This window comes from Pelodiscus sinensis, chromosome 18 (assembly GCF_052426305.1).
Source record: "Pelodiscus sinensis isolate ZL-2025 chromosome 18, ASM5242630v1, whole genome shotgun sequence".
NCBI lineage: Eukaryota > Metazoa > Chordata > Testudines > Trionychidae > Pelodiscus > Pelodiscus sinensis.
Genome location: NC_143069.1, coordinates 32,179,712 through 32,190,848, shown reverse-complemented (window position 1 = coordinate 32,190,848; position 11,137 = coordinate 32,179,712). Strand labels below are relative to the sequence as shown.

The 11,137-nt window shown below is 64.7% G+C and overlaps 1 protein-coding gene across 1 annotated transcript; it reads left to right on the top strand.

The window, feature by feature from the left end:
* The first annotated feature begins 3,907 nt into the window (after positions 1-3,907).
* Positions 3,908-6,960, top strand: FGF21 (fibroblast growth factor 21). The gene is made up of 3 exons (XM_075917600.2): positions 3,908-4,615; positions 5,681-5,784; positions 6,206-6,960. The coding sequence occupies exons 1-3, from the start codon at positions 4,099-4,101 to the stop codon at positions 6,500-6,502; spliced, it is 918 nt and encodes a 305-aa protein (XP_075773715.2). The 5' UTR covers positions 3,908-4,098; the 3' UTR covers positions 6,503-6,960.
* Positions 6,961-11,137: the final 4,177 nt, after the last annotated feature.

Here is an 11,137-nt window from a genome sequence, read left to right as displayed (position 1 = left end):
CCCACCGGGTCCCGAGTCTCGTCGGGGACGGGGTGAGCAGGTGACTGGAGGGATCCCCCAGCTGAGACCAGGGGCCCGTCGCCTGCACAGACGCGCCCCCCCCCCCCGCCCCCCACTGCACACAGGGCCCTGTCGGCCTGGCCGCTGCCCAGACGCACGGGGATCAAGTGGAGACCGAGATCGGGGGACTGGGCGCTGCCCAGACACATGGGGACCGAGGTGGGGCCCCGTCAGGCCAGAGACTCGGGGAACGTGGGTCTTGTACCCTCTGGGGCAGGCCTGGCTGTCTCAGGGCGCGGGGCCGTTCCTCTCTCCCCCACAGTGGCTGAGCTGTGCTCCCCGCTTCTGATGGAGCCCCCCTACTTCCCATGGGGCACGCCCCCCCCTCCACACTGCCATCGGGCCGGCCCCCTTCCCTTCTCCAACTTTTCTTTTCTTCTCCTTCCTTTCTTACTCCTGTTTGGCTCCCTCCCTCCTTCCGCTTGTTTGGCGGGTTTTCTCTTCCCGCCGTGGTGCCTCGGTTCCTTCTGCCTGGTGTGCGCGTGTCACGGTTTTCCTCTGTTCGCAGGCGGTTCTAGACTCCCCTCCCTTCTCCGGTTCCTTCCAGCTTCTCACCCCTCTCTCTCTCTCGCGGGCTGTGTTCGTTCCCTCCGCTCGTTTCGGGAGTGGTTTCTCCTCCGTTTGCTTGGGGTCTGTCTTGTGCGTCGCAAACGCGCCCTCGTTTTTCCATGCGCCCTTCCCGCTTTTTCCTTCGTTCTCTCCTTCGTTCGCATTGTTCCCGATTTTCCCTTTGTGCTTTTTGCTCGTGTGTTTCTGTTTCTTCTCCTGTTCCCTCTGCGCCCCCCCTCCCCCCATTACCTCACCTCTTTGGTCCTTGCTGGTCTGTGGCCAGGGTCAGCTGCCTTCCTTCCCCCCCGCACCTCCGCCCCATAGCACCAGCCCCACCGGGGGCAGGAGAGGGTGTAAATATTTAGATTGAAGCCACCTGGCGCGGGGGGAGGCTGGACAGAGGCATCCATCACCCCCAACCTGACACAGCCCCGGATGCGGGGGATCGGAAGCGCATCCTGGAACGTTTTTTTGGGGGGGAAGGGCGGATGCACCGCATGGATGGAGGGTGTCGTCATGGGGGGGGGGGTTGCTGGGCACATGATGGCACATTCCTTTGGGATGAAGCAAAAAGTGCGTTGTCATTCCCAGAACTGATGGGGGGGGGCAGGGCCCTATGGATACAAGGGGGGGGGAGTGCTGGGGTCAGGTGCTCGGTGGCCAGCCCTGGAGATACAGGCTGGGATGGGGGACCTAGGGTTACTGGGGGGGCAGCCATGGGGTTATGGGTGAGGGGCTGGCCCTGGGATAGGTGGTTTGGGGGGGCTGGGGATGTTGGCTTGGGGGGCAGCCCTGGGACTATAGGTGGGGAGGTGGTCCTGGGGAAGGGACTGGGGGTGCGGATTTGGGGGACGCTCTCGGGCCTTTGGGGGGCAGGAGGGCCGGCTGCTCAGGCTCAGGCAGAAGTGAAGGCAAAGTTGCATCAGGCGCAGCGGCTCGGGCCGCTGGGGTCATGTTTGCCCTGGCACGGCACCCTCTGTATCAGGCAAAGTCCTAGCGAGGCCGAGTCCCCCCCCCCCCATATATGCGCATGCGCCCGGCCTCGGCCATGAGCTCATGCCTGTGACTGAGTCAGCAGAAACCCACGCGGGCACCCCAGGGCCCAGTAGGGGCTGTAGGGCCAGGCTGGGCACCGCTGGGGCACTGGCACCCAGTGTGGGGCCGGGTGCCAGGGCTGGCCATGGCACAGCTTGGACAGCAGGGTCCGGCATGGGGCTGTAGTGTCACAGCTGGGCACGGCGCGGCTGGGGCACCGGGATCCTGTAGTGCCAGGACTGGGCATGGCTGGGGCACCAGACCCTGGCATGAGGCTGTGATGCTGGGCAGGTGGGCCTGCCTGTGCCAGGCCTGGGACCCAGGCCTCAAGGGGCTGCATCCTTTGCCCCACTGGGCACCCCCCGCCTGGCCATGTGGCAAAGCCAAATATTGATATTTAGCTCTATGTTTGCCTGGGAGCACCGGAGGGTGAACCTCGCATGCTGGGCAGAGAGAACCCAGGAGTCCCGGCTCCTGACCCCCCCCCCCCCCCGCTTGTCCCCCAGAGCTGGGGAGAGAACTCAGGAGTCCTGGCTCCCGGCCCCGCCCCTGCTCTCATCCCCAGCCCCCGGGCCCTACAATAAACTAATCCCACGCGGACTCGGCACACGCGGCCGGATGTTTTGAAGCCTTTGGCAGCTGTTGTGAAGGGCTGAGTCCCTGTCCCCCCCCTCCCCCAGCACTGCCCAGCGCCCAGCCCCTCCAGCAGGGGGTGGCAATGTCCAGTCCTGCCAGCAGGGGCATGCAGGGCCCGGCCGTGCCAGCAGAGGGCGACAGGGACACGCAGGGCGCAAGGCATGCCCCCCAGCAGGGGGAGCCAGGGACACACAGGGCCCCCCCAGCAGGGGTGGGCAGGGACATGCAGGGCCCAGCCCTGCCAGCAGGGGGCACCAGGGATATGCAGGGCCCCTCTCAGCAGGGGCTGGCAGGGACATGCAGAGTGTATGGGCCAGCCCCGCCAGCAGGGGGCAGCAGGGACATGCAGGGCCCAGCCCCACCAGCAGGGGGCGCCAGGGCCACATGCACCGCCCTGACAGGCTTGTCCTGGGAGATCATTTTGGGGCCAAAAGTCCCAAGTGCCCAGGGATGGAACCATCGCAGCCACGCGCCCCAGCGCTGGGCACAGCCTGACGGAGCCTCCGGAGCTAAGGAGATCCACCCCCCCCCCCCGCTCTAACCACTAGACTCTGCTCCCCTCCCAGAGTGGGGTGAACGGAGGTGCCTTAGCCCCAGAGACGTGTTCTCCGACCACTGACCCCCCCCATGCCCCAGGGCCCCCAGAAACTCTGATCCCAGAGATGGGGTGAACCTTGAAATACATAGCGGGGCGGGGTGTCTGGATCCTGGCAGGACGCAAGTGGTGGAGGGTGTGGGGGGACATTGGAAGGGTAAGGGGGGCTAGGACTCCAGAGGGATGGGGGCAGGGTTCCTGGAGGGAGAATGGGATGAGGGAGCTGGGGAGTGTGGAGAGGAGGTTGGGGGACCCTGATGGAGGGCAGAATGGGGCGCTGGGGCCTCCAGAGGGAAGTTTGGGGGGCCCGGGAGTAGAACAGGGTGCTGGGGGCCCCAGAGGGGAATTTGGGGGGTCTGGGAGTGGAACAGGGCGCTGCGGGCTCCCGGAGGAGAGTTTGGGGGGGTCTGGGAGTAGAACAGGGCGCAGGGGCCCCGGAGAGGAGTTTGGGGGGCCCGGGAGTAGAACAGGGCGCTGGGGCCCCAGACGGGAGTTTGGGGGGCCCGGGAGTAGAACAGGGCGCTGCGGGCTCCCGGAGGAGAGTTTGGGGGGGTCTGGGAGTAGAACAGGGCGCTGGGGGCCCCGGAGAGGAGTTTGGGGGGCCCGGGAGTAGAACAGGGCGCTGGGGGCCCCGGAGAGGAGTTTGGGGGGCCCGGGAGTAGAACAGGGCGCTGGGGGCCCCGGAGAGGAGTTTGGGGGGGCCGGGAGTAGAACAGGGCGCTGCGGGCTCCCGGGGGGGGGGGGTCTGGGAGTGGAACAGGGCGCTGCGGGCTCCCGGAGGAGAGTTTGGGGGGGTCTGGGAGTAGAACAGGGCGCTGCGGGCTCCCGGAGGAGAGTTTGGGGGGGTCTGGGAGTAGAACAGGGCGCTGCGGGCTCCCGGAGGAGAGTTTGGGGGGGTCTGGGAGTAGAACAGGGCGCTGGGGGCCCCGGAGAGGAGTTTGGGGGGCCCGGGAGTAGAACAGGGCGCTGGGGCCCCAGACGGGAGTTTGGGGGGCCCGGGAGTAGAACAGGGCGCTGGGGGCCCCGGAGAGGAGTTTGGGGGGGCCCGGGAGTAGAACAGGGCGCTGGGGCCCCCGGAGAGGAGTTTGGGGGGGCCCGGGAGTAGAACGGGGCGCAGGGAACCCCGGAGGGGAGTGTGGGGGGCCCGGAGGGGCAGAACGGGGCTCTGGGATCCCCGCCCCCCTTCTCTCCCTCTTTTCCCCCGGTTGCATCAGGTTCTTTTGATGTGGCCGCCGCTGCGCCGGCTCCAGTGCCCGGGGCGGGGCTATGAGTCAGGCTCGCGGTGCGGGGGGGGGGGGGGGACCCCGCCCGGGGCGATAAATAGGCGCCCGGGAGCCTCCGGCTGCAGAGACACGGGCCCGAGGAAGAGCCGCTCGCTGCCTGCCGCTGGGTTCTCGGCCGGCTCCGGGAGGGCAGTGCGGGCTAGTGGGCAGAGCGGGAGGAGGCGCCTGGCTTCTACCCCAGTCCGGCCGGACCCCCGCTGCCTGCCAGCCCTCAGCATGTGGGGCGGCCCGGCCCCGGTGCTGCCGGAGTCCTGGCTGCTGCTGGCTGCCCTGATGTGGGGCACCCGCCCCCCGGCGCCCTCCCAGGCCGCCCCCCTGCAGGACTCCAGCCCCCTCTACCAGTTCGACGGGCAGGTGCGGCTCCGCCACCTGTACACGGCCAGCGCCGACACGCAGCTGTACCTGGAGATCGGCCCCCGGGGCGACGTGCGCGGGGCCCCCGACCAGACCCCCTACAGTGAGTACCCCGGGTTCTCTCCTGGGCAGTGGGAGGGGAGCGGAGACTAGTGGTTAGAGCAGGCAGCAGTGGGGGGGTGTGGGAGAGCAGGGACCCTCCGGTTCTCTCCTGGGCACTGAGAGGGGAGCAGAGACTAGTGGTTAGAGCGGGCAGCAGTGAGGGGGTGTGGGAGAGCAGGGACCCTCCGGTTCTCTCCTGGGCACTGAGAGGGGAGCGGAGACTAGTGGTTAGAGCAGGCAGCAGTGAGGGGGTGTGGGAGAGCAGGGACCCTCCGGTTCTCTCCTGGGCACTGAGAGGGGAGCGGAGACTAGTGGTTAGAGCAGGCAGCAGTGAGGGGGTGTGGGAGAGCAGGGACACTCGGATTCTCTTCTGGGCATTGTGAGAGGAGCAGAGACTAGTGGTTAGAGCAGGCATGTGCGAGGGTGTCTTGGAGCAGGGACCCTCCCGTTCTCTCCTGGGCACTGAGAGGGGAGCGGAGACTAGTGGTTAGAGCAGGCAGCAGTGAGGGTGTGGGAGAGCAGGGACACTCGGATTCTCTTCTGGGCACTGTGAGGGGAGTGGAGACTAGTGGTTAGAGCAGGCATGTGCGAGGGTGTCTTGGAGCAGGGACCCTCCCGTTCTCTCCTGGGCACTGTGAGGGGAGCGGAGACTAGTGGTTAGAGCAGTGAAGCTGGGAGCTGGGACTCCTGGGTTCTCTCTGGCTCTCGGAGGGGAGTGGGGGCTAGTAGTTACAGAGAGTGCCAGGTTCGGGGAGGGAACTCTTGGGTTCTGTTCCCAGCGGTGGCAGGGGAGCAGTGACTAGTGGTTAGAGCAGGAGGGTGGGGGCGCCTGGATGCCTGGGTTCTCTTCCAGGCTCTGGGAGGGGAGAGACCTCTAGTGGTTAGATGCGGGAGAGCTCACACACCCGGCTTCTCTTTGGCTCTTGGAGGGGAGTGAGGCCTAGTAGTTAGGGAAAGAGCCAGGTTGGGGCTGGACATTCGGACTCTGGGGGCTGATGGCTGGGGAGGGGGGTGCCCCGGACACCTGGGTTCCCTTGCTGACGTCGCTCTGCCCTGGGCACTGTAGGTCTGATGGAGATCAAGGCGGTGAAGCCGGGCGTGATCCGGATGCAGGCGATGAAAACGCTTCTGTTCCTGTGCATGGATCCCAGCGGGCGGCTCCATGGGGCGGTGAGTGGGACATGGCGGCAGGGGGGTTGTGGGGATGGGGTGTAGCTGGGACCGGGTGATGCAAAGCAAGAGGCCCCTCCAGCCCTGTATCCACCCTCCCCCCTCACAGCCCGGCTCTAGGAAGGGGGGGTGGTACCTAGTGGCTAGAGCAAGGGGTGACAGAGGGCTGGGATCCAGGATTCTTGGATCAGCTCTGGGAGGAGAGTGGGGTCTAGTGGTTAGGGGAGGCTGGGAGCTAGAAGTCCTGGGCCCGCCCCAGCTCTGGGAGGGAAGTGGAGGCTAGTGGCTAGAGCGTGGGGAGGGGGATTGGGAGCCAGGAGGCCTGGGTTCTCCACCTGTTCCAAGGAAGGGAGTGGGACCTAGTGGTTAGAGCATGGAGGGTTCCCCCCCGACACAGCTGCTCACCCGTGCCCCCCCACAGAGCTCCTACACCGAGGAGGCCTGCAACTTCCGCGAGAAAGTCCAGCGAGACGGCTACAACCTGTACTTCTCGGAGGCCTACGACGTCCCCGTCAGCCTGCGGCCCGCAGGGGGGCCCCGGGGGCGCCCGGCCCCCCGGCTCTTCCACTTCCTGCCCATGATCAGCCGGGTGCCGGTGGAGCCCATCCTGCTGGAGTACGACTTCTACGGCGACCCGCCGCTGGACGTGGAGTCCTCGGACCCTCACAGCATGCTGGGGCGGCTCTCGCGGATGCTGAGTCCCAGCTACATCTTCTGAGAGCCCGGACGCCTGGCTCCCCCGCTCGCCTCCGGGAAGGCAGCGGGCGCTAGTGGTTAGAGCAGGGGGGCGCTCTGGGAGCGGGGACTCCTGGGCTCTGCCCCCGGCTCTGGGACAGCTTGCCACTGGACTGCGACCTGTCAAGGCCTGCGGCAGACAGTGGCCCCCGCGGTGCCGCCAGTTCGAGGACCGATCCGCCCGCCTCAGGCTGGGTGCTGTCTTTGCGGGAGTGTCTCCCGTCGGGCTTGGGCCGCCGTTCGCCGGCTGTATTTGGGTCCTATTTTTCTACCTATTTAATAACTTATTTATTAGCCAGCTGGGTTTATTTATTGAGCGAGAGGGTGGGCTCTGGGGCTGGCTGGGGGGGGATGTTCCTGTTATTTATTGGGGCACGGCTCCAGCACTGGCAGCTGCGTGGCCCCTGGATGGAGAATAAACTGGAGCTATTGGCCTTGGCTTCCGTGTCCTGGTCTCTGTGTGTGTGGGGGGGGAGGGATTGGGGGTTGATTCAAATTTCAGGGGTGGAAACGCAGCTGGAAAATTCAGGTGGAAACGCAGCCGGGGGCTGAACTGAGTCCAGGGGCCCGGCTGCTGCAGCGCGGCACAGCGCCCCCTAGCGCCGCCCTAGGGCATCGGGGCCAGGAGTGACTCCCAGGGGAGACTGGTCCCTGCTGGCCCCCTGGTCTCCCTCCCTGAGGCACAGCGCCCCCTAGCGCCCCCCTGTGGCATTGGGTCCAGGAGTGACTCCCGGGGGAGACTGGTCCCTGCTGGCCCCCTGGTCTCCCTCCCTGAGGCACAGCGCCCCCTAGCGCCACCCTGTGGCAGTGGGTCCAGGAGTGACTCCCGGGGGAGACTAGTCCCTGCTGGCCCCCTGGTCTCCCTCCCTGAGGCACAGCGCCCCCTAGTGCCTCCCTGGGACATTGAGCCAGCCCTGAGTTCTAGGGGGAGAGCACCCCCTGCAGGGCCTCCCCTCTCCCTGCAGCCTAGCCCCTCTCTTTCCAGGCCCTGGGCCGCCTTCCCCGTGGCTCTGATGGGGGGGGGGGCCTGCCCGGGAGCTCAGCGAGTCTTTCCTGGCAAGCCAGCACGTCCTGCACCCCTGAGCCCCCATCCGGGCAGGTCTCCCCCTCCCGTAACCCAGCCACGTACGTCCTCGTGCTCCAGGGGTTTGTCTGGCGGCCCTCAGCCCCCTGTGATGGCGGGTCAGGGACCCCCCCCAATCCTGCCCCCCCCCCGTAGCAGCATGAACAGACTCCGCCAGCCAGTCGAACAGAGGGGGGTTTATTGCTGCTCCAGGGTCCAGCCCAGCACAGCCGTGATGTGGCTACAAGAGTGAGGACCAGGCAGCCTCAGACCCCTTGGGTTAGGGGATCCATCATCCCCCTCAACCCCCAGCTTAGTCTGTTCCCTTCATGTTTCCCAGCCAGCCACTGCCTCCCTCCCAGCCCTGCCCCCAGCCCGGTGTCCGTCCCCACCTCCCCCCCTTTGTCTGTCCCTCTGGAAAGAGCCTTGTTATCTGCTCAGGCTGGGCCAATCCACACGTGGGTGAGTCAGTGGGAATCCCACATCCCCACGCAGGGGAACCCCGGGTCACAGAGCAGCCAGCCCCCCCCTCACTCCATCACCCCCCCCAGCCTCAGTGGGGTGGGGCCTGGCTGCTCTGTAACCCGGAGCGATGGTTCCCTGCCAGCCGGGCCTTGCGCAGCATCCAATGCACAGCCCTCTCCACAACGTCCTTCTCACAGACATGGGTCTAGGCCAGCTCCCTGCTGTCCCCAAGGGGTCACGGACTCGCAGGGCCCCACGATTCCCAGGGAGAGCCCCTTCAGTGTGCCAGCCTCCTTGAGGTCCCAGCCCTCCGACTCCTGGGCCCACGTCCCACGGTCCCCAGGAGGGACCCCTTCTCGGGGGTCCACACTCTTTGGGGTTAAGCCATAGGCCCCTCTGCGTCCTAGAACCGCCCCTACTGGCCTTTAGCGCGCCTGGCTCTTCCTAGTCCCCCTTCTTCCTACTGCGCCCCGGTCACTCACTGCTGGATGCTCCGTCCACAAGGTGCGGCACATCCCACCGCTGCCACCAGTGTCACTGAAGTGTGGGGCAGTCACCCGCAGCCAGAGGGGACTCCCAGCTGGCAGGGAGAGCAGGAGGGTGTTGAGGCAACAGGGACCCGGCACAGCCCAGACTGGTCAGCGTAGGGACCAGGTGCAGCCAGGACAGCCCAGCTTGGGGAGAAGGGGTTCCCCTGGCTCTCTTCCCGCACCCCAAGCCTGCCCAGATTGACCTACTCCCTGCAGCCTGGTCCCAGCCCCCCCAGCCCGGCCCCCTCCTCTGGCCTGTGTCCTGCTTCCTGGGCAGAAGGGGTCCCCTGGTCGCACCCCCTCCAGTATTCAGGGTAGAAAGGGCTTCGGCCATTGGATACCTGTGGGAGGCTATCACACCAAAATTCCCACCCCCATCTAGGGATTGGTGCAGTGCCCAGGGAAACTGAGGCACAGACACAGGGTTACTATAGGACAATAGAACTCTCATGCAACTAAAATCCCCACTTCAACACCTGGGTAACTTGGGGGGGGGGGTAGGCTAGGGAGTAACTAGATGGCTGAGGACTGCATGGGGGGGGGGCTAGCTGGGGCTGGCTCACTTTGGCCACTAGGGGTCAGTGTTCCCCTCCCCATGGCTGAGCCTGCTGGGTTCTATGCCCCTGCGAGGTGGAAAATGGGGTCAGGGCCCTGCTAGCAAGGGGCTGCAGGGTGGGAGTGAGGGGCACCGGCAGGGCTGGGGGGCAGGGCTGGGCTGGCAGGGGCTGCAGGGTGGGAGTGAGGGGCACCGGCAGGGCTGGGGGGCAGGGGCTGCAGGGTGGGAGTTAGGGGCACCAGCAGGGCTGGGGGGCAGGGCTGGGCTGGCAGGGGCTGCAGGTGGGCAGGGCTGGGGGGCAGGGCCGGCAGGGGCTGCTGGGGGGGGGGGCGGGTTAAGCCTGGCGTGGGGTAAGAGTTGCTCATTCAATGCTTCATAAGCATCCGGGCAGCTCTGGCTGCTGTGGGGGGGGAGGGGAGGGGCAGAACCCCCTGCTGAACCCTCGCCCCCCCTCCTGCAGCCTTGCACCCCCTAGCACGGCTCCGGGCTGGGGCGTGTCCCCATCCAGCACTCACAGAAATACCCTCCCCCCAGCCAGCCCCAGCATCGCCCCAGCCTGGCCAGAGAGCAGTGTGGGGGGAGGGGAAGCCAGGCCACTCTGCCGGGGGTGGGGTGGGGAACGGGACAGGACCCTCTCCCTTTCGGGCTCCACCTGCCCAGGTCTCCGCCCTCAGGCAGTAGATCCGAGCGCCAGCGAGTGGGGGAAAAGTCCTTGTGTTCTGCGATTGACTTCTCAACCCCCCCCCCAGTTCCCTAGCCGGGAGAGGCAGGCACAGAACCCATGTCCTAGCCCCTCACTCCCTGATACCTGGAAGAACGGGAGCCAAAGCAAGCCACCTCCCGGAGCAGCCCCCCCTCGCCGCTCGCTGGAAACTCTGCCCTGGTGCGACGTGAAGGTGGCCAGACCCTGCCGTGCCTAAAACAACCACGACGAAGGATTAATGGACCGAACGAGCTATCCGAAAAGGCACCACACAGAAACCTGTCGGGGGCCATTTTAACTTATCCGGGCCCTCACTAATGGATCTCAAAGTCAGGCTGTGTCTACACTGGCACGTTCTTGTGCGAAAACGGCTGCTCTTGTGCAAAAACGTGCGTGAAAACACTGGCCGTGCGGTCTTGAGCAAGTAAACGGACGTTGTACTGTAGAAACTCAGGGCTTCTTGTGCGAGAACTCTGACACTCCCTCTCCGGAAGAAGCCGTCTTGCGCAAGAGCTCTACAAAAGAGGCCAGTGTAGACAGGCAACATGAATTTCTTGCGCCAGAAGCCCCGATGGCTAAAATGGCCATCAGAGCTTCCTTGCGCAAGAGCGCGTCTGTACTGGCATGGCTGCACGTGCGCAAACGCACATGCCAGTGTAGACGCTCTCTTGCGGAAGACTTTTTGCTCAATAACTCTTCTGCAAAAGAGTTCTTGTGCAAGAAGCTGCCAATGTAGACGTAGCCTCACTGTCTGCTACAAAGACCTTTTACATCTGCACTTGAAAGGGAATCCTCTGAATTGTCATTCATGTTAAAATTCGACACTCTCCAAAAAGGAATGAACAAACACTCGAACTATCTTACCCATTACCAAGATAGCTTCCCCAATTATCACCTCTAATACCATTAACTCACAAACACCCCACTCTCCCCACCTCTAATATCATCAATTCACAGACACTTACATTCCTTCCTCCCCACCCCCCCTGCCGCATCCCCCTCCTGTTCTGCAATGTGATTTCTCCTTTTCATGTGTGTTCATTTTTTTTAATTGTATCCTTTGGTATATATGGTTGTGACAATTTTCTTCCACTATGTGACCTGAGGAAGTGGGTCTGGCCCACGAAAGCTCATCACCTAATAAACCATCTTGTTAGTCTTTAAAGTGCTACATTGTCCTGCATTTTGCTTGTATTATAGCAAGCCCAGTTCCAAACCAGTTTGGCAGGGAAGCTACAGAACTTAAGTTCATGCACAAGTGTGACTCCTGCCACAGAAATCTGAACAAAGCGCTTGGGGGG